This window comes from Salvelinus alpinus, chromosome 9 (assembly GCF_045679555.1).
Source record: "Salvelinus alpinus chromosome 9, SLU_Salpinus.1, whole genome shotgun sequence".
Taxonomy (NCBI): Eukaryota; Metazoa; Chordata; class Actinopteri; order Salmoniformes; family Salmonidae; genus Salvelinus; species Salvelinus alpinus.
In genome coordinates, this window is record NC_092094.1 from 61,139,273 (window position 1) to 61,161,565 (window position 22,293).

The 22,293-nt window shown below is 42.6% G+C and overlaps 1 protein-coding gene across 1 annotated transcript; it reads left to right on the forward strand.

The window, feature by feature from the left end:
- Positions 1-934: 934 nt before the first annotated feature.
- Positions 935-6,163, forward strand: igf2b (insulin-like growth factor 2b). The gene is made up of 4 exons (XM_071326828.1): positions 935-1,141; positions 2,108-2,258; positions 4,215-4,396; positions 5,911-6,163. The coding sequence occupies exons 1-4, from the start codon at positions 1,067-1,069 to the stop codon at positions 6,145-6,147; spliced, it is 645 nt and encodes a 214-aa protein (XP_071182929.1). The 5' UTR covers positions 935-1,066; the 3' UTR covers positions 6,148-6,163.
- The last annotated feature ends 16,130 nt before the right edge of the window (positions 6,164-22,293 follow it).

Genomic DNA, 22,293 nt, shown 5'->3' on the forward strand with positions numbered 1-22,293 from the left:
CCTCTGCAACACTGGCCAACGGCTCCTACAGTGTCAATGTCAGTTCCATGTCACAAACTAAGTCAACAGACCCCTTGGCAGCATCCACCTATAGAAGGAAACTAGAAATGCTTTTTAAACCTGCTGCCTCAGGTGACTGCGGTATTGTTCAGCTGGTATTTAAATTTGAATATTTTCACTTCCATTGCCGCCTGACATTTACATATGCTTGTAAAAAGTAGTCATTGTACACTCCATTTGTAGCCTACTCTCTCATTTATCCTTTACAATAAAGAATTAAGTGTCTCACTTGGCCAATCAAGGTGTCCCAATTTGCCAGTATTGACCGAAGAAAATGTGGTCTTAGGACAAGTTATGTTTGAAGAAGAGTCATCCATTCTGTGTTAAATATTTTTTTTTACATTTTGTATAGTGTATTAGAGTTCTTAAGCTATTTAGAATGGTATCATGTTGGGGGTTGAGACAATGGGATGATTCTGTAAGGTGTTCCAGAAAGCACATTTTCAGGAAGAGTCCCACTTTACCAATACTAACACTAAATGTGGAAAATGACTATGGAATATTCTCTCTCTCTCTCTCTCTCTCTCTCTCTCTCTCTCTCTCTCTCTCTCTCTCTCTCTCTCTCTCTCTCTCTCTCTCTCTCTCTCTCTCTCTCACTTTCTCTCTCTCTCGCTCTCTCTCGCTCTCTCTCTCTCTCTCTTTCTCTCGCTCTCTCTCTTTCTCTCTCTCTCTCTCCACACAGACACGTTTGCTCGCGCGCACTCTCTTTCGCTCTCTCTTTCGCTCTCTCTTTTGCACTTTTCCGTAGAGTGTCGTTGGACCACTTATCTTGACCGCGAGCCCTCTCGGTCGGTTCAGACATGCGCGGGGAGTGGGCATGGAGAAGGGGGGAGGTAAGGGGCGGGTTTTGGTATATAATACTTCTCCCTGAGAACTTTTGCCTGTCGCCTGGTCTTTGGGACAGCCTCTCACTCAACATCTCCATAGCCCTCACCAACTGGGAAACTAACTCAACTGCAACCTCTCCAACCAAATAACGCTCAACGTTAGATTACTGCCAACTGACATGGAAACCCAGAAAAGACACGAACACCACTCACTTTGCCACACCTGCCGGAGAACGGAAAACACAAGAATGAAGGTAATCTATGGAGACCCAACACTTCTTGCTCTTCTGCTTGTTTTATGCACGTAAAACAATCCGTATTTCTACATTGCAAAGACATGCGTAATCGAATACGCTGGCTGGGACAACCTCTCTGGGCTTTTACCCTGGCTTGTTTTTTTGTGTGTTTGCGCATTTTGGTGAGAAGGGACAATTTGAGAACACGGTGAAATATAAATAACTTGACGAGGTGAGGTGAGAGTGTCGAAGGTGCAGAAGCTGAGATGGGTTGATTCTTGCGTTTAGCTACCTTTCAGTCGGCTACAATACCGTGACTTTTAAGATCCTTACTCTGGGCACTGTTATGCCGAAACATGATCCTCTCCACTCGCATCTTGTTAGTGCGTCCCTTTGCTGAACTCGGGACAAACAGGAGATACCTCAAAGACCGCTAGGGGGCGAGTCCTGCGGGCGATAGAGCTCAGTCTCCCCGTTACCAGAGGGTGAGCAAGGGGAAATATATGCTGAGTATGGGGATTGAGATAGGCTATTCAATCGGCAACTGTCTTGCAACTTGTTGAGCCGGTTGTGTAAGAGTTCAGCAGAGATATGGTATCTTTTCCCTCAGAATAAGCTGCAAGAGGGCGATAACTAATCACTGCGTAAAACACAGCTCAAATACAAAGTAGGACAGAATTAAAATGTTTCATTGCGCCAGACTTTTAAACCGTAAAAAAATACTTTTGGTTTACGAATCATGTTGGATACGTTTCATGGCGCCGTAGATTATTTGTGAGGGACGCGGTAGATTATTTGTGAGGGTCGTTTATGCAAGATATTGATTGGAAACTTTTCATCTGACTTTTGGGTTTTGATTCTGAAATGTATATTTAACCTACATTTCTGAACAGTGGCTATGGAAGGCACCAACAATTTAGCCTACCAGTTTGTATTGTATGCAGTGAACGTTTGATTTTTAGATGTGTTATGTTCTCTCCTCAGGTCAAGATGATGTCTTCGTCAAATCGAGTGCTGGTCATTGCGCTGGCACTTACTCTGTACATCGTTGAAGTGGCCTCGGCGGAGACGCTATGTGGAGGAGAACTGGTGGATGCGCTGCAGTTCGTCTGTGAAGATAGAGGATTCTATTTCAGTAGGTTTCACTTAAACCCGCTGTAACTTTTATTTAATTGAGTGTTCTCCCTTTTATTTTCTGCTGGCTTTCCAACTGCGTTGACTGTCTCTCACTCTCGTGTGTTCCTGTACTGAGAGTTACATCTTTGTGTCTGTCACTGTGTGTGGTACGCGTGTGTTCGCTCTCTGTCTTTCTCACACACACACACACACACACACACACACACACACACACACACACACACACACACACACACACACACACACACACACACACACACAACCAGCTGTGCTTCGCTGCGATGTGTCTGAAGACGGAACGCCTTTGCGATACTACTGAGTGGACGGATTCTGTTGCTGTAGCCTACCTCAGATTGCATATGAAAGGGCGGCGAGCAGGGAAGGCACACACAACTCAATGCGACACAATGGGCCACTTGTTTACCACGCATTCCGTGGGGGAAAGTAATAGCACCCAAGAGGCATACCAGTCACCTCACCACGAATGTTCCCAGGCTATAGGCAACCACACTGCGTTTGATCTACATTTGAAGGATTCAATTATTTCGGTGGAGGGAGGATTACCACTGTACTCTTATTAATAGCCCTGTTATTGCTCTTCTAGTAGACTTCGTCTAGACTGTAGCATATAGTAAAAACGACGTGATTGTTATTATTAGCTGACCTAAAATTATTTATATTTTTTACAATAAGTACATGCAGTTATCAGTATGTAGAACTAAGATGGTTCCTGTCCTCTCTTCCCCGTCTTCTCCTCTGCCCCTGACACAGACAGCAAAAACAAAAGGTGGACAATTTCACTTTTTAAATATTTGTCATCCTCCCACCCACTGGCATTGACAAAAAAATCTTTGTGCTGCTGCTTGCTAAGAGAGGTCATTATCCAATTTGGGCCAACATAGATGGGCCCCCCCCCCCCCCCCTCTGGTTCACCCTTTCTTTTTCTCTCGTGTTCCTCTCTTCCTCCTGCAATGAAATACTGGTCTGGCCTCTCCTGAGGTTTCTCCAACATTGTGTAGGGGGTGAAGAAGGACTTCAAACAAGGCCGTTATTGATCACGGATAGTACTCTCCCCTGTGCTACGTCTTACTTAACCCTCCACCTCTCTCTTCTCACCCCCCCCCCCCTTTCTGTCTCTCTTTTCTCACACCTTTCTCCCTCATATCTTCTCATTCAATCTTTTGCTTTCCCGCCTCCCTTGCACAATCTACCTCTTTGCTGATAGATCACGCAAGGGACTCGCGCTCTGTGTCTTTTAAGTGCATTTCTCTCCATTCAATGTCTTCCTCTCTCCCTCTATCTCTCTATCAGCAGCCCCTCCTTCCCATCTCCTGTCTTTCCCCGGCCTTTCAGATGTACTGTATGTGGACTCCCCCTCCCCCTTCCCTCTGCTGAGTTGGCAAGGGGATAAGGTCAAAGGAGAGTGTCCATGTTGTGTGTTTACTCACCCAAATAGTGAGGGTTTCAGATCTATGTGTCTCTTTTGTCTGTATTTGGCTACGTGTGTCTCTGTTTCTCTCTTCTTGGCTGTGTGAGTATGTGCCTGGCTGTGTGTCTCTAGTCTCTGTGCTCGGTTGTGTCTCCCTGTGCTTGGCGGTGTTGTGTCTGCGTTCTCCAGTGTGCGAGGAGTATTTACTGCTGTATTTACCCTCTAAAGGACTTCTGGATGGCTTAATTAAATACCCTAACAAGATGACCACTTCGGAAAACAAACACGCCAACAAACGAACATCAACTTTTGTCAGCGTTGGGCTCAGATAGCCTTTTATCCTGTGTTTGACCAAAGTGAAGTGGGCCAATTGGATTTTGTCAATTGGGGGGGGGAAACATTATGAATTTGATGGATTTGGCCAAACTGCCAACGCTGCTATCTTGATTCTCTTTCATTGTCATTTAATTACAAGTCTCTCCTCTCCTAAGGGTCTCACTCTCCCTTCCTCTCTCTTTACTGCAGGTAGGCCAACCAGCAGGTCTAACAGCAGACGCTCCCAGAACCGCGGTATCGTGGAGGAGTGTTGTTTCCGTAGCTGTGACCTCAACCTGTTGGAGCAGTACTGTGCCAAACCTGCCAAGTCAGAGAGGGACGTGTCGGCCACCTCTATACAGATCATTCCCATGGTGCCCACACTCAAACAGGTACGACCCGTATGGGGGAAACCAGGAAACCAGCCCTACCTGTCCTTGACCTGTCCGTATGTGTCCCTATCTATCTCCACATCTCACTTGTCTTCGTTCCACCGCGTGCTGAACCCGTATGCCCCCCGTCTGTGGGAGTGGCGAGAAAGTCGTTTGAGGGTTGTGTTATCTTGCGAAAATAGTCGGTGGTAAGCAAGTATCTCCTTCCGAGACTGCTGACCGAGGTGGAAAACACCAGGGCCCGAGAGTACATTTGGGTAGAGCGGATAAGGTTCAACTGCGGGTTGGTCACAGCTGGTGAGAAAGTGAGCAGATTAGAAATTGTTGTTGTGACACGTTACACACCTGCCTGTTAGGGTCGGATCCATTCAGGCCCGCTTCAAAACAACCCAAACAAAGAACGTCGAGTTTCTTTTTTCAACATTTGCAATGTGCCTGGATTAGTCACGGAACACTAGATGCTCCAAAACGTGCATACATTTGGCACCCTTCACTGAAACGGCAATAGCTATCGAGCCCTGGGAAACAGTCACTGTGAATCAAGTCAAAAGCGTGCACACGAAAACTTCAAAAGAAGCTGCAGGCTTTTTAACTCTGTGAACAACAACCTCAACTGTGGGCAGCATTCCAAAACTCTTAAATGTCTTCCTCTTCTCATCTCCTGTACTTTACGACTACCCCCCCAGGGCTGGATAGATAGATATCCCTCCGTTTTGACTTTCAACTGCCATTTAATGTCAACATCAGTTGGTTGTGAAATAAGGCGGCGATAGGACTATTTAGGACTGCTAATGGCTGTTTAAGACCGTTTAGGACTATTTGACTGTTTAGGTATGTTAAAGACTAATGGTACATGTCTACTAGGTGTTGTGAGTGCGAGGGGGATATGTTGGGACACATTCCCAGTCGTGCCTTGGCAGTGAAAGGAGTTGACTGCTCTCTCTCTCTCGCCCAGATGTTTCCAGGCTGGGGAGTGAATGGGGAGATAAACTGCAATTGATGTGTGTGTGTCTAGGGAGAAAGAGACACTTTCACACAGAGTACTCTCAAAGTGCCATGACCCAAACAAGCCATTCAGGAGGAGTACTAGTTACGCATAAATTCTGCCCCCACCCACCCATTCTCTATCTCTCTCATATGCATGCACACACACACAAACAACCCCCCTCCCCCTCTGCATGGGGATTTCCCAGTCTCACTGTTTTAAGGAATTGGCCAGGGATAGTGTTTTTTTCACCGGAATGTGTTTACTGCAGAGATAGGTTTGTGTTGGGGGAAGGGTCATTTAGTGAACAATGAATGTGTGGTCACATTGAGATAGTCTCCCGCATTCCCTCAGACATTATGATGAGGGGGCGGAGCCGAGCTCTTGCTGACAACTTTCTCTTTAGGGGTTGTCAGGGGAAAATAGCCGTTGTAATCAGAATCAGCAGTGACCTTCAAAGGTATGGCGAGCTCCAAATATACCGACAAATTCTTTAAACTCTCTCTCCCTCTTTTTCCCAACTCCACAGGATGTCCCAAGAAAACATGTGACTGTGAAGTATTCCAAATATGAGGTGTGGCAGAGGAAGGCTGCTCAGCGGCTCCGGAGGGGCGTCCCGGCCATCCTCAGGGCCCGGAAGTTCCGGAGGCAGGCGGTGAAGATCAAGGCCCAAGAGCAGGCGATGTTCCACCGGCCTCTGATCACCCTGCCCAGCAAGCTTCCCCCAGTCCTGCCCCCCACGGACAACTACGTCAGCCACAATTGAGCCTCCTCACCAGCAACCCAACTCCCCCATCGAAAGCCCTTTGCACAGACAACGAGTTTGGAGGGAGATGAAGAAAAAAAAAGACTAGGGGATTATAGCTTTGTCTCTGACGTCATTTCTGTGGCAAGTCCTCGTTTGACCTCTCCCCCCACCCAGCCCACCCCCAAATCCCCCCCGAGCCCACCAACCTACACCCTCCACCCCCCCCCCCCCCCGCCCATCTACTACTTTTTGACCCCAAACCTACCCTAGACCCCCTCACCCAGACACTCAAACATACGTTCACATTCTTCCTGTCCTGACTCTCACTCTTGCTCTCTCTTTCATTCACCGACACAAAAGACACCGACACAATCAATGAACAAAAAGTGAACTATTTGGCTGAATGCAATTTAGGTGGATCCTTAAATAAAAGAAGAAAGAAAGGAAGGAGAAAAAGATGAAAGAGCTCTGTGGCTTGCAAGTGTCAAGAGGACAGCAGGCGGAATGTTTTTTGTCCTTGTGGAAGACAACAGAAAGTGAAGAAACGGCTTGCATAAAAGAACGCTTTCCCGAGGCAGAAAAATTATCTCTCTGTTAGTCCTTTTTGTTATTAGTTTGCACCTCTAACTATAAATGGACTTCCACACTGTAAGGAATTATTTTGTAAAATTAGATTCCTGTTCCAGCACCTTTTTAATCACAAACAAAAAGCAGAAAAAGAAGTCTGCAAAATTGCACATCGCCACGGATTACGTCAAAGGAAAGAAAAAAAGCACTATTTTTTTATGAACAATGAACGTGTAGCTTAAAAAAATGTCATGGTGCTAGCTTTTAGAATGAACTCGGAGAAGAAGGGGTTGAAAAGCACGTTTTTTCCCCCGCTTTTTTAATGAATATTAAAACTTTCCGTTTTAAGGAAAGTGTGACTTTAAAAAGGAGAATAAAAGACGGTGTGTGCTAGCACTATGCGCTAACAGCTCCCTTGAGGAAGTGGTAAGGGGGACCTGAGACCCACTCCCCTCTCCGTTGGCCCCAAGGCCCTACGAGAACTGGGAGCAGTGTGGGGACATAACAGGACATTATGGACCGCCTGGATTGGGACAGTAGTTTGACTTCTTGTTCCGGGACAGTACTTCCTGTTTTGTCGTGGCTTTGAAGAACCCTGGCCTGCTCTGGAAGGAAGTGACACGTTAATATGGACACAGAACGAGTGGGATAATGATGATAATATTTTGGGGTTTTGACATATTTCTTTTTTCTTTTCATATCTGTGTTTCAAGGAGAGAGAAAGAAGGTAAACCCTGTCAGTTTCTGGTACCGTGACATTCCTGCTTTTTTGCAAAATAGGCATTTTTTGGTTAAACATTTTGTCCATCGTTATTGTTATAATATTATTCTACAGTTTTTAAGAAAGGCACACATTTCAATTCAAAGGGAAAAAACAGCAATAATGTCAACTAACATTTTATTTTTAATTGTATATCAGTAGTATTCTCATGCTTTTGCCTGAAAACAAATACTTGAATATATATATATATGTGTGTGTATATATACATGTGTATATATGTGTGTATATATATATATATGTACATGTATATATGTGTGTGTGTGTATATATACATATAAATACACATATATATACATATATATATATATATACATTTACACATGTGTGTGTGTATATATATATATATATATGTACAGTGTGTGTGTGTATATGTATATATATGTGTGTGTGTGTGTATATATATATATATATATATATATATATATATATATATACATACATACATACATACATACATACATACATACATACACACACATAAAATTAGTTTCCAGGGACGTTGTGTTATTTTCTTTTAGTCTGAGCTGTATCTTGCGTAATGAGCCGCCAAGCTTTTTTGTTTGTTTGTTGAAATACAAATAAGGGCACTGTATAAAGGCATTATTTATTTTGTTATAAAAATATATATGAAAAATTGGTCCAAATAATATACATAGCACTGATGCTCAACTGACAGATTTATTTGTATGATCTCTTTTTTCCCATTTGACTTGTAATTCTTTTTGTAGATGCTTTGTACCAAAAAAACTTTTTTTTTTTTTTTTCATTTTCTTTTGCCACAGAGTTACTTTAAATTAATATTTTAATAGTAGAATAGCCTGGATTGCTTAGGTATGTTATGTCACAGAAATAGGCACATACTCTGACTACACAGGTCGGCATGGACATTTAGAAGCCTGGATGGGATAAAGGAACATATCCATGACTGACCTGATTGCAAATACCAGTTCAACAACATTATGCGTTGATTGTACACAACCCACTACGTTTTAAACCACTTTAGTATTGCTGGCCAGAGACTATAACAAGAGGGTCTATTGTCATAGTTGTATTAGAGACTTCCGTTCTGATTGGGGATTGGAGAGCACCCTACCCTTCCTCCCAGTGCAGTCTGGGTAACTTGCATGTGCTGGTGGTCAGTCAGTCAGTGTGGTGGGCACCCTGCTCTGGGTTTGATGATGTCACTGTGACGTTTGACCATAAGTCAAACAAAGAATCTGTGCATCAATCTCAACTCTCGCTCATCCTCTCTCAATCCCTTTCTTATTCAACAACATTCCCCAGATGTTCTATCTGCCTTTTGCCATGGGAACAGGAGTGCAGCATTCCTCCCATACCACCCCATCCCTGATCTATCATCGACATGTATTCGATGAAGGGCTACCAGTTTTGAAGGCGTTGAACTACTCAGGAAAATCTTTGGTTTCTAAAGGGGGAGATGTGGAGTTGTTGAGTTGAAAGGATGAAGTAGTATAGTGGGATTAGGGCGACAGAGCTCTAAGCCAAATCTGGCAACAGTGACACTGCTCTCCAGGTGACAAACCACTGCTCCCCATGCACTACAGGCTCCATGGAAGTCTGTGCCACAACTTTTATTTCATCCTATTTTATATGATTTTGGCCCATAAAATGGATGGATTTTTTTAACGGATACTCGTCCCAGTAGGGGTAGAGGTGAATACCAATACTGATTATCCTCTCTCTTCCCCTCCACCTTAAGAGGGCCCTAACCTAGCCTATGAACTATGACCTTTATGACCCCCATGCCTATATGTCCTGTCTTTGACTCTATATTCCACTTGTGTAACAAAGCAGTGCAATTATTATTATTATATTTCCCAGACGGTTATCTATCTTGTTTCCAGACAGTGACAACGACATGGTTTATTTTTTATTTTATTTGAAATTTGTTCTTCCTGGTAGGACTGCATTCACTATTGTATTGTTCAAACAGGCTACTATAGTGTTCTTTTGAATGGCGTGGAAGACAACCACTTCTTTGCGCTGGATATGAAGGGATCTCTTGCCGAGCATCGGCTACATTTTTTGTGTCAGTAACCCACTCAGCCTGTGCATATTTTATCGATTTAACCTCTGCACGCTAGAACGTCTGAAATGCACAATTCATGTACTTTCATTTTTAATATCAATAAAATAAACATTTTATCAAACATCTGGAGTCTCTTCGGTTCATTTTTTTACGGTGTCTTGATGTGTGCATTGCCTGTACGTGTTTTGTGTGCGTGTCTCTGCGAGAGGGAGAAGGAGAGGAGAGGTGAGAACAAAAGAAAGTGTCAAGTCGATGCATCTTTTTGGATAATCTTTTTTTTTATCAGTTAAACTATGTTCAATGTAAATGATTTAGTACATCTCTAGGCCTTACAAAGAATACCTCCTCTCCTGCTGCTTTTAGCACCCTCTCTCTCTGGCCGTGGCTGCTGTGTGAAAGTGTGCCAACGTGCAAAGCAACATGCACTCAGAGGACTGTGAAGGACCGGCCGGCAGAATATCTCACCTTTTTTTTCTCACTCTCTCGCCTTGTCCCTCCACAGTACATCATGCTCCCGGGTGACGTTTCCCCTAGGTACAGATCTGGGATAAGCTCACCCTCCTCCAATCCTAACCTTAACCATTAGTGGGGCAAATGCAAAACTTACCCACAGGGAAATGTCACTCTATACCACACGCCACACCAATGCTACGTTCAGCTGAACACAACGTTGGTGGAATGTTCAGATAGTACGGCATATTTCTATGTCAAAACACACCTCTTTGTCATGTAGAACAGGGTTTCCCATCCTCGGTCTCGTACCCCCCCCCCCCCCCCCCCCCGGGTGCATGTTTTGTTTTTTACCCAAGTTCTACACAGCTGACTCAAATAACCAACTCATCATCAAGCTTTGATTATTTAAATCAGCTGTGTAGTGCTTGGGCAAAAAACTAACATGCCACCCGAGGGGGGGTGGGGTGTGTGTGCAATACCTTGGTTCGGTCTGAGACTTCCCAGAACAGAAAATGGTGATTGGAAGATATACTATGGTCACAATGACGTGTATTGGCGTTTTAAATGTTTTTAAATGTTGTTCTTTGGTTGCTATCAAAAGCTTTTAACTTAAGAAGTAGAGCGTAATCTTGTTTTCTTTGGCCTTTCTGTTTTCGCATTTTAAATCGAAGCTCTGTAGTCTAGCGATGGGATGCACATGTGCTGCTGTTGCTGGGAAGTGGGACAGATTTCTGATGAAAAGGAATGTGTGTTTGTGTGAGAGAAAGAGAGAGAGAGAGTGTGTGTCCATGCGCATGCATGGATACAGGTAGAGTGCATTCGGAAAGTATTCAGACCCCTTGACTTTTCCACATTTTGTTACGTTACAGCCTTATTCTAATATGGATGAAATATAATTTTTTTCTCAGCACATCTACACACAATACCCCATAATGACAAACTGAAAACAGGTTTTTAGAAATACCTTGTTTACGTAAGTATTCAGACAATTTGCTATGAGAGCTCAGGTACATCCTATTTCCATTGATAAAACTTGATATGTTTCTACAACTTGTTTGGAGTCCACCTGTGGAAAACTCAATTGATTGGACATGACTTGGAAAAGCACATACCTGTCTATATAAGGTCTCACAGTTGACAGTGCATGTCAGAGCAAAAACCAAGCCATGAGGTTGAAGGAGTTGTCCGTAGAGCTCTGAGACAGGATTGTGTCGAGGCACAGATCTGGGGAAGGGTACCAAAAAATGCCTGCAGCATTGAAGGTCCCCAAGAACATAGTGGCCTCCATCATTCTTCAATGGAAGACGTTTGGAACCACAAATACTCTGCCTAGTCCTGCCCGCCTGGCCAAACTGAGCAATTGGGGTAGAAGGGCCTTCGTCAGGGCGGTGACCAAGAACAGAGCTCTAAAGTTCCTCGGTGGATATGGGAGAACCTTCCACAAGGACAACCTAAAGACTCTCAGACCATGAGAAACAAGTATCTCTGGTCTGATGAAACTAAGATCGAACTGTTTGGCCTGAATGGCAAGCGTCATGTCTGGAGGAAACCTGACACCATCCCTATGGTGAAGCATGGTGGTGGCAGTATCTTGCTGTGTGGAGTTTTTTCATCAGCAGGGACTGGGAGACTAGTCAGGATCGAGGCAAAGACGAACAGAGCAAAGTATAGAGAGATCCTTGATGAGAACTTGCTCCAGAGCGCTCAAAACCTCAGACTGGGGGCGAAGGTTCACCTTCCAACAGGAAAACGACCCTAAGCACACAGCCAAATGAACGCAGGAGTGACTTCAGGACAAGTCTCTGAAAGTCCTTGAGTGGCACAGCCAGAACCCAGACCTGAACCAGATCGAAAATCTCTGGAGAGACCTGAAAATTGCTGTGCAGCAACGCTCCCCATCCAACCTGACAGAGATTGAGAGGATTTGCAGAGAGGAATGGGAGAAACTCTCCAAATACAGGTGTGCCTAGCTTGTAGTGTCATACCCAAGAAGACTCGAGGCTGTAATTGGGGCCAAAGGTGCTTAAACAGTACTGAGTAAAGGGTCTGAATTCTTATGTATACATTTCTAAAACCTGTTTTTGCTTTATCATTATGGGGTACTGTGTGTAGATTGATGAGGGAAAAAAATATTGAATCCATTTTAGAATAAGGTTGTAACGTAACAAAATGTGGAAAAAGTGCGCGTTTGCTGTGTGTCCATGTGTAGTGTTTTTGTGACTTCCTAATGGTGTCCCCTATTTTAATTTACATGATCATAAACCGCTCAATTACCTTCCCCAGTCTCATGAAACCTTATTGCTCATCAGGAGGCTATTTCCCTGCACAGGATAAACCCGGCTCAGGGGTAAAGTACCCCTAGGTACAGATTTAGGATCAGCTTTCCCTGCCCTAATCCTAACCTCGACCATTAGTGGAGAAAATGCTAAAATCATCCAAGATCAGTATCTAGGGGCAACTTCACCCTACTCCAGAAACCTGCTGACAACATGACTGAACCAGGAGAGTAGAACGGAATAGTTTGTCTGTGAATTATAATGCTGACAACAGACACTGTAAGCACACACGCCGACATGAATGCACACACACACACACATGCACACTTTCTCTAAAACACACACATTCTCATTGATATGCACAGGCATGTGCAAACACAGACAAATAAGACATTGGAAATATTACATTTTTTTTACGCACACACACACACACACACACACACACACACACACACACACACACACACACACACACACACACACACACACACACACACACACACACACACACACACACACACACACACACACACACGGCCAGAAACCTTGGCAGGAAACGTTGGAATAGAAACTGTGCCGAAGACACCGGATCTTGTAATTTAGATTATATGACTGGAACTCACTGTCCTCAGGTCTTATAGTTTCCTGTTGGTCCCTCCGAATTTATTTTACAGCCTGCAGTCACAATCTACTGGTATATTGAAAATGGGAGCAACATCTTAAAACGAAAAAATATATGGTGGTTCACAGGGAATTTTCTGTATAAACTGAATTCCCAGAGAGACTGTCCCCCCCCCCCCCCCCCCCACCTCAATGCCACCCCTGGCTTTCACCAACTCCTTTGTCTGTCATGCAAACAACACAATATATGGCATGACAACGAACAGCAGATGTTAAGAGTCAGAGTTCTGCAATACATGCGTGGTTCCTAAAGCAGCTACCTTGAAGAAGCATTGTCCTAGAATGATCCGCAGCTGCAAAGCACCAGACAGACCTGCTCTTACAGGCTTCCTCTGGACTTACCACACCGGTGAGTGTGTGTGTGTCTGGTGTGTGTGTGTGTCTCTGTGTGTGGTGTGTGTGTTCATGCATGACTGCATACTGCATACCTCTATGAATGTGAATGTGTGTGCCACAGGTGTGTGCCTTTGTGTGTGCGCCAGGCTGGAGCTACCCTTGTTGTGTGCCCATGCCCTGCAGATGTTTATGTAAGAATTCCTAAGAGGCTGGTGATGAGGGAAAGCCTCAGATGTGGTTCTCTCAGGCCTCGGGGGCTGTCAGGATGGTGCATGATGGAGAAGGAGTTGGCACGGCATCACAACCAAAACCTCAACAGACTTATTAACAATGTATTATTTCTCCTTCTCTTTCTGTAAACTTAGCCAGCACCTGTCCAGGCATTCCAGGCCATTGCTGTTTCGTCATCAGGAGGAGAGGTTCTTTGAGGTGAGACGAATCGGTTAAGGGTGTGGACTAGGTCGGGTATTTGTTACATAAATGTTCACGTCTGTCTGTATGTAGCCTCTCTTGAGGTGAGGTGAAGGAGATCAAATCTTCAGGTGCGAAGGATTAGCGTCACTGGATATCTGAGCAAATCATTACTTTGCGGAGGAGGTGCTTGAAGTAAGGAACGTCCCTTTTGCAAGGAAGGTTCTCAACAAAAGCATTGCAATGGCTTTAAATACATTAAATGCCACATCAGATTCTTCCATGTGGTCATTCAGTGCATCTTGTGGGTGCAGCCTGGACTGTAAACACAGGTGTGACTTTTCAGAAGAGGAGGGGCTGGGTACGGGCATTGGGAGTGGCATTCAGAGGGGGACATGGATTTGTCTGCTGCTCGTCAGTCCAGATTTGAAAACCTTTACTCCAAGACTGAAATCAAGTAGTGGCATGTAGGATTTGGTTCTGGATTTCAAGATAAGGGATCTGTAAACAAATGGTGAAGAGAGCAGAGGAGAAATAAAAGAGAGGAGGAGAGGAGAGGAAGAGGAAGAGGAGAAGGGGAGAGGAGGAGAGGAGGAGGAGGAGGGGGTAGAGGAGTAGGAGGGGAAAGGAGGGGAGGAGAAGAAAAGAGGAGAGATGTGGGTGGCACAGTTCTCCCAGGCCCCTGACATTGGAAAGTGCCAAAGAGCACACTAGTGTTAGTTGTGGTTGGCCGGACGCACGGGATGCACAGAAGCCCAGGCCAACTATTGAAACACAGGGTTTGGCAATCTCATCCCTGGCCACAGAGGCTCAGCCACAAGAGGCCAAAGCCAGGACTCTGTCTCCTCCTATTTCCTCTCTCTTTCCTCTCTCTTTCTCTTTCTCTATATCTCTCCTTTCTTTATCAAGCTCTACTACCCTTTATCTTTTTTTTCTTTCCTTTAACTATCTTTCCCCTTTCTTTCCACCTCTCTCGTTCTCTCCTGGGCAAAGTGTGCTCACACATTCCTCTGTCCCCTCAATGCCTCCCTAATTGCTCTGGACTCAAAAGACAGCGGGAGAGAGAGAGAGAGAGAGATAGAGAGAGAGAGAGAGAGAGAGAGAGAGAGAGAGAGGGAAAGGGGGTCATACCACCATTTCTCTATGACCAGGACAAACTGTCCAAACCCCCAAACACCCTGGACTAGCCTAGCTCTGTGTGTGTCCCACCTGCCTTTCCCTCCCTTCTCCTGCTCTTTCTATCTCTCTGCAAAGGTGGAGTAATTTATATTAAACAATTAAATCATTATTTTTCTCCCATGTCTCCGCCTTCCAAAGGGGCTGATTTCATAATGAAATCACTTTCACTCCACATCCCGGGCTGTGTTATGTTAGTTAGCGCAGGGCTAAGGCATAAAGAAGAGCTTGTGTTTCTTCAGTGCCCCACAAAGCCATCTAATTGTCAGCTCCTAATCAGCCAGGCCCTGCGTGGAGGCCTTCCTAATTATGTAACCATAGTTTCTGACTTGTGATCAATGGAAGGGAACTCGTTTTTTGTGTTTTTGGTTAGAAGAGGTATGAAATTGTGTGGTGGAGTGCTAAGAGAGTATGGACCAATTCACCAGGGAAGTGAATGTTGTTTGTTGGTTGTTGTCCTGTTGGAGTCTACTATGTGCTAGTTACCTGTACCTGTATCTGTCCCCACCACTTTGTTGTACTAACTGCATCAAATTAGTACAATTGCATCAATTAGTCAAAGGTCAGAAAAAGGTTAGAAAATATAATGAGTGTATGTGTATTGGGGGCGGGGGAGGGGGGTAGATTTTATTATATTGAAGATCCTAAAAAGTGTCCAAGAGAGTGTGTCATGCAAACACATGACACAGACAGAAGTGAGTGGATGTGACAATGTGTGTTGGACAGGCTGGATAGGCCCATGGGAAACTGTGTGGTTACGCCATACATAATCACAACAAAGAGACAAGCGGTTTCAAATGTGGTCACTGGGTCATTGCATGACGATTTCCTCATACTGGAGAACGAGGGGTACACTGCCATTCCCTAAAGTATACTGTCTGTGTATCCCAGAGAATGTGTTTGTTTGTGTGTGGTTTTGAGCTTGACATAAGTCAAAAGTTTGGACACAGTCAAAAGTTTGGACACACCTACTCATTCCAGGGTTTTTCTTTATTTTTACTATTTTCTACGTTGTACAATAATAGTGAAGATATCAAAAAGATGAAATAACACATATGGAATCATGTAGTAACCAAAAAAGTGTTAAACAAATCAAATTTTTTTTGTATTTGAGATTCTCCAAAGTAGCCGTCATTGTAAATAAGAATTTGTTCTTAACTGACTTGCCTAGTTAAATAAAAGTTAAATTAAATTAAAATTAAAAAGCCACCCTTTGCCTTGATAACAGCTTTGCACACTCTTGGCATTCTCCTGTCCCTTCACAAAGAACCCTCTTGGAACACCTCCGGGACTTAAGGTAGGCCACAAGAAGCAGCCAAGAAACAGTAGGAAACTAAATACTGTATTTAAAAATGAAATAAATGCTGAGTTTAATGTAGCCTATTTAATAGTGATTATGGCTATGTTTGTTAATTTATCAGAAAAAATGCTCTTATATTCCCATGCCCTTATCACACATCTATTTTATAGTAAGCATATAATTGAATAACAAAATAAAAAAATATGAAATAAAAAATTGTCCAGTGCGAACAGTAATAATTTGAGACCCATTCCAGGAAGCTAGGCATATGTCGTACGTCACAATTTTTTATCGATATGTGTTTTTGGGCAGAAATGCGTTCTAGAACATATGAACTTTCATGTGCCATAATTTACCCTTACAAAAAAAACTAGTTTTGAAACTGCAGTTAAAGTGAAGGAACTGCAGTCGACTGTGGTATTTTTGACTCAGTAATTGCAGAATAACTGCAGTGTAGATTTGGAGCGTGGAGGGAGAGGGGTGTGGAAGTGGAGAGGAAGAGTAGAGTGTAGAGGAGGGAGAGAGAGAGGAAGAGGAGAGTGAAGAGGAGGGAGGAGTGGAAGGAGAGGGGAGTGGAGGAAGAAGAGAGGAAGAGGAATTAGAGGAGGAGGGAGAGGATGAGGGAGAGGAGGGAGAGGAAGAGGAAGAGGGAGAGCACACCAGAGAAAGGTATCTATAGGGGCAATAGCCCAGCCTACGTTTCTGTGGAGTGCATCTGCCCCAAGTCCAACCATTCACGCTTGAACCACACAGCCTGGGCCTAAAGTGACATTGGCAATTTTTGAAAATTGTTTTTGAAAATGGTAGTAGTCTGTTCTTCTCTGATCTGGTGTTTAACACCAACCGGTATGCCACCACATCCAATGTCTCCCCATTTGGCATGTTTAAAGATGAGATTAAATGCGTTATTGGAATCAATATTCTCATGGGCATCCACCGCTTACCCTCTCTCATTACTGGTCCTCTGACTCCGCCCTCAGGGTACCATACATCACAAGTAAAATGCCACGCAACCGCTTTGAGCAGCTATGTAAACATATGCACTTCTCCGATCCAAATTCAGCTAATGTGACAGACAAATTACACAGTCAGGCCTTTTATCAAAATACTGCAAGAGAATTCCCCACTTCACCCATGGCAAGCCCTCTCAGTGGATGAGGCTATGATACAATTTGACTGTAGACTACTGTGGAAGCAGTATATGCCCCAGAAAACAGTAAAGTGGGGGATAAAAATATGGTGTCTCTGTGACTCCTTGCTTTCAGTGTGTACATTCTATGTTCTAACAGCTCAGGAAAAGACCCTAAAACCAGTATCAAAATACAGGCAGAACAAAATCATACTGTCTATTTCAGAGCTGGTCCTGGATTACAACAAGAAAATGGGCGAGGTTGACCATCTCGACCAGCTCAGGGGCTACCATAATAATGTTGGAGGGTGTGTGGTGTGCATCTGGAGTGGACGCAGGGCAAAGAGTGGGCGATGTGTAGAAACCTCCTTTGGGTGCTCTCGGTGTTCTGTGCCACTTTGCAGGATGGGGCTGTGCTTCCAGAAGTTCCATGACATGTTGTAGGCTAAATGCAAACACTAAAGTGATAGTTTGAAATATGAATTTGTCCTACACATTTCATCGGCAAAAAAAGTCTGAAGCTAGCCTTACTTTCTCTCTTTATCTGTCTCTATCTAATACTTATTGCATTTACTGAATTGTTGTCAGTATTATTTTCTTAATACTGACAACAATTCAGTAAATGCAATAAGTACTATAGTACAATAGTACTAATAAAAAAAGTACAATAGTACTAAGTACTAATAATACTTTTTTTTTTTTTTTTTTACATTTTGCGCCGCTGTAGAATGGGGCCATGCTTTCCATGACATGTTGTAGGCTAAACGCAACACTCGGGTGACAGTGTGACATATTTTTACTACAAATAGACAAATTGTGTATGTTTTAAAATAAAATAGTCTATGAACAGTTGTTGTTGTTTATCTTATTATTTCTCTATCTGATACTTTTTGCATTCACAAAATTGTTGTAAAACGTCTATTTCTACGTTTTGTGTCAGGCCTGTGGTCTCTACTAAATTGCATTGGGAGAGGTTATCTACATTTTTGAAATTGTTGTTGTCATTTCTACATTGTAAAATAAGTAAAAATCTTTGCCAATCCAATATTGTCCTCTGGTCAACCTTTTAATACCTTTTAGAATACGTACAGTCAAAAGTTTTGACACACTTTGTCACGCCCTGATCTGTTTCCCCTGTCGTTGTGATTGTCTCCACCCACCTCCAGGTGTCACCTGTTTTCCTCATTAGTCCCTGGATACTTATTGCTGTGTTCCCTGTTTGTCTGTTGCCAGTTTGTCTTGTCAAGTCAACCAGCGTGTTTTTTCCGTGCTCCTGCTTTTTCTCTTATCGCTGTTTTGCTAGTTCTCCCGGTTTTGACCCTTGCCTGCCTTGACTCTGAACCCGCCTGCCTGACCATGCTGCCTGCCCTGACCTCAAGCCTGCCTGCCACTCTGTACCTCCTGGACTCTGACCTAGTTTATGATCTTTTGCCTGTACACGACCATTCTCTTGCCTGCCCCTTAGATTATAATAATTATCAGAGACTTGAACCATCTGCCTCCCGTGTCTGCATCTGGGTCTCGTCCTGTGCCCTTATACACCTACTCATTCAAGGGTTTTTCTTTATTTGTACTATTTTCTACATTGTAGAGTAATAGTGAAGACATCAAAACTATGAACTAACACATATGGAATCATAGTGTAACCACAAAAGTGTTAACAAAACAAAATGAATTTTAGATTCTTCAAAGCACCAACCCTTTGCCTTGATGACAGCTTTGCACACTCTTGGTATTTTCTATTTATTATTTATGTAAATAATATATATAAGTATAATATATTAGAGTTGGTACATTTTGAGTGAGTCATTTAGTAAATTTAAATACTTATTAATCTGCAATTACTGTGGTATTACTCCAAAATACCACAGTCGACTGCAGTTACTTCACTTTTACTGCAGTTTTTCAAAACTTTCTTTTTTTGTAAGGGTAAATTAAGGCACATGAAAGGTCATATTTTTTGTTGTGTTAATAAAAAAAGGTTTTATAGTGAGTGTCTTTGCACAATGGGAGAAGAAATTAGTGTTATTCCTCATGATATGAATGTGGTGTCATATAGAAGAGTTTGTGCTCTTTAAAACTTAGTTAACTTGTAATTGTCATTTGTTCTTTCTTTTTGAGCTGTCTGTTTGTTTGAAATGTGTGAGAAAATGGGTAATCTACAGCAGCATTCTAGAATTCTAATCTGTATGCTATCTGTAAATACAAATACAATTGTTGGTTGAGCCATGGAAAAAGGAAGGAACCTTCCAGCTAGCCATGATTGGCAGAGATAATGGGTGGGCGGGACATGCTGAGAGATGAGTTTGGATTGGTCTGCCATGAAGCATACTTCTGTCTATAACATGAGCTGCGCAGTATGTGTTGATAAGCCTTTCTATCACAGCTTTTTTGAAAGATATAGTATCATGAAGAATGGCAAAAGTGTAAGTTTTGCTGCCCTGAATTTAACAGGCGCTATCAACAAAGATCAATGGGAAAAGGTTGTGATGGACTGCTTTCTGGAGGACGATCATGCCATGCTGACTCTCTGACTCTGAAAATCAATCAGATCATGAGGAAATCCCTGATTTTGGTCAATTAAAAATCATAAACCAGAAACTGTAGAGTTTTCTGTTGACTGTAATAGTGAAGAAACGGCGCTCAACAGTGTTGTTGTCAAGGAATAAGTTGACTGAGTTTTGAAATCATTGGAATGCCCGGTGGAAGCAGAGTATTTATTTTGGACTGCAAATGCAGTGGGAGTCGAAAAGAGAACACAGAAGGCTGTTGTATAATACATCTGTCTCCGTATTACATCTTCAACGTAAGGGAAACCATGGCATCGATGACAGAGAGGGAGAAGCGTTCATCCATGTATATGGGTAAGAACCTAGCTACATTTTCAGATATTATACATTTCACATTTTGTCAGAAAGTCATTTTCATTGCAAGATAAGGCGTGCAGTTAGCTAGCTAACATTAGTTATGTATATGAGCTGTGTAGTAGTATTATTTGTATCTCAGAATGACATTTGCATTGCTAGATATAGCCTAATGTTAGCTAGCTAGCTAATATTTAACCTAGTTCATTAGCTTTAGCTATGTGCAGATTCATGCATGGTGAATGGTAGTATGGGTTGGGTTTATGGGTCTAAACAAAAGACTCCACCATGCAAGTAACCATTTCACTGTACCATTGACACCTTCTGTATCCTGTGCATTTGGCAAATAAACTTGCATTTTATTTGATATAGTGTGTGTTTATCAGAGAGGCTAATGTGAAAAACAATATTACCCTCACCAAAGTCAGATTAGGACTAGATAAAGTGTATTTTTATTACTACTTTCACCACTTTTGATCTTAATCTTTGGTTGTTTACTACACTACCTTACTCATTCTGTTTAGCACATGGCTTCACACGTGAATCCGTATAGAGATGGGTGGGGCTAAGGCTTAAGAAGGATGATGAAGAATTAATGATGCTGAATGGGTGTAGACAAAGAAGACCTCTCCAGTAGGTGTACCAAAACATTCACGGGGCCAATTTTCTCAAAAGTGGAGTTTCAAGTTTATTAACTCTCAAAGCAGAATTCTTTTCCCATTGTTCCTCAACTGCAGTGTATGATATACCATCTAACTCTGAGTCTTTACTTTTATCCAACGTAAAAAAAATAACACAATTTCAAATGTAGCTACTGTACAAAGAACCAAATCAAGGTGGTGGGTCACATTTGAAATGTGTCTTATGGGCAAATTGTTTTTGAGTTGAAAGACAATTATTTCAGGGTTATAGACCTTCGGATTAAGTCCTGCCTGTTCTTTGGAAATTTCCAAATGGATTTACAATTCCCCAATGACGATTGCATGATTGCTATTGAATTACTTCCCCCCCCCAAAACATGACAAATAGTTTTGGTGAGTATAGACTGAATATAGTGACCTTTCCTGGAACTTGTTTTTGAAAGGCATCTGAAAGCAAAGGTAAACTATTCTATATCAGATGATTAGGTTGAATGTGTGCTACAGATGTAGGAGCTTAATTTGATCACTCATTTGTTGATGAGATTTTTTTTGTAATTTCCACTTGATTTGCCCTAATGTAAAATGTATCAATCCCTACAAAAAATATCCATGAATTATAATCCACATAATAGTTCACATTTACTGACGCTACAGAATTAATTTCCTGCTGTTGAAAACTGGCTCAAATTAAGATCCTGTATAGCTCACAGTGACCGACCGCCTCGATTCAGTCTGATGTAGCAAAGATATGAAATGGTGTTTTTTACATTGAAATTAAAGTAGAGACTAGAAAATGGTATATCATACACTGCAGTTGAGGAACAATGGGAAATACATTCTGCTTAGAAGATTGATAACCCCACTTTTGAGAAAATGGCCCATTCAGCATCGTTCACACCCTCTTAATCCTTAGCCCTACCCTTCTCTTTAAGGATTCAAATGTGAGGCCATGTGCTAAACAGAGTAAGTAGTTTATTAAACAACCAAAGATTTCAAGAGTAAAAGTAGTAGCCTACAATAAGGAAAAATCTCCAGGTAAAAATATACTATCTAGTCCTTGGCCTATATCCTAATCTGACATTGGTGCAGGTCATGTTGTTCTTCACATTACCATCTCTGATAAACACACACTATATCAAATAAAATTAATGTTTATTTTACTAGGAAAGTCAGTTAAGACCAAATTCTTATTTCAATAATGGCCTAGGAACAGTGGGTTAACTGCCTTGTTCAGGGGCAGAATGACAGCTTTTTACCTCGTCAGCTTGTGGATTGGATCTCGCAACCTTTCGGTTTTTAGTCCAATGCTCTAACCACTAGGCTACCTTCCACCCCGGTATTTGGCACATGCACAGGATACAGAAGGTGTAAACAGTACAGTGAAATGGTTACTTGCATTGTAGAAATATCAGAAACAGAAAGTGTCCAGATAATTATTAGATGGTGCTTACCCGACACACTAATCTAAATTGATCGGTCATGTGAAGGAAATGCTATAA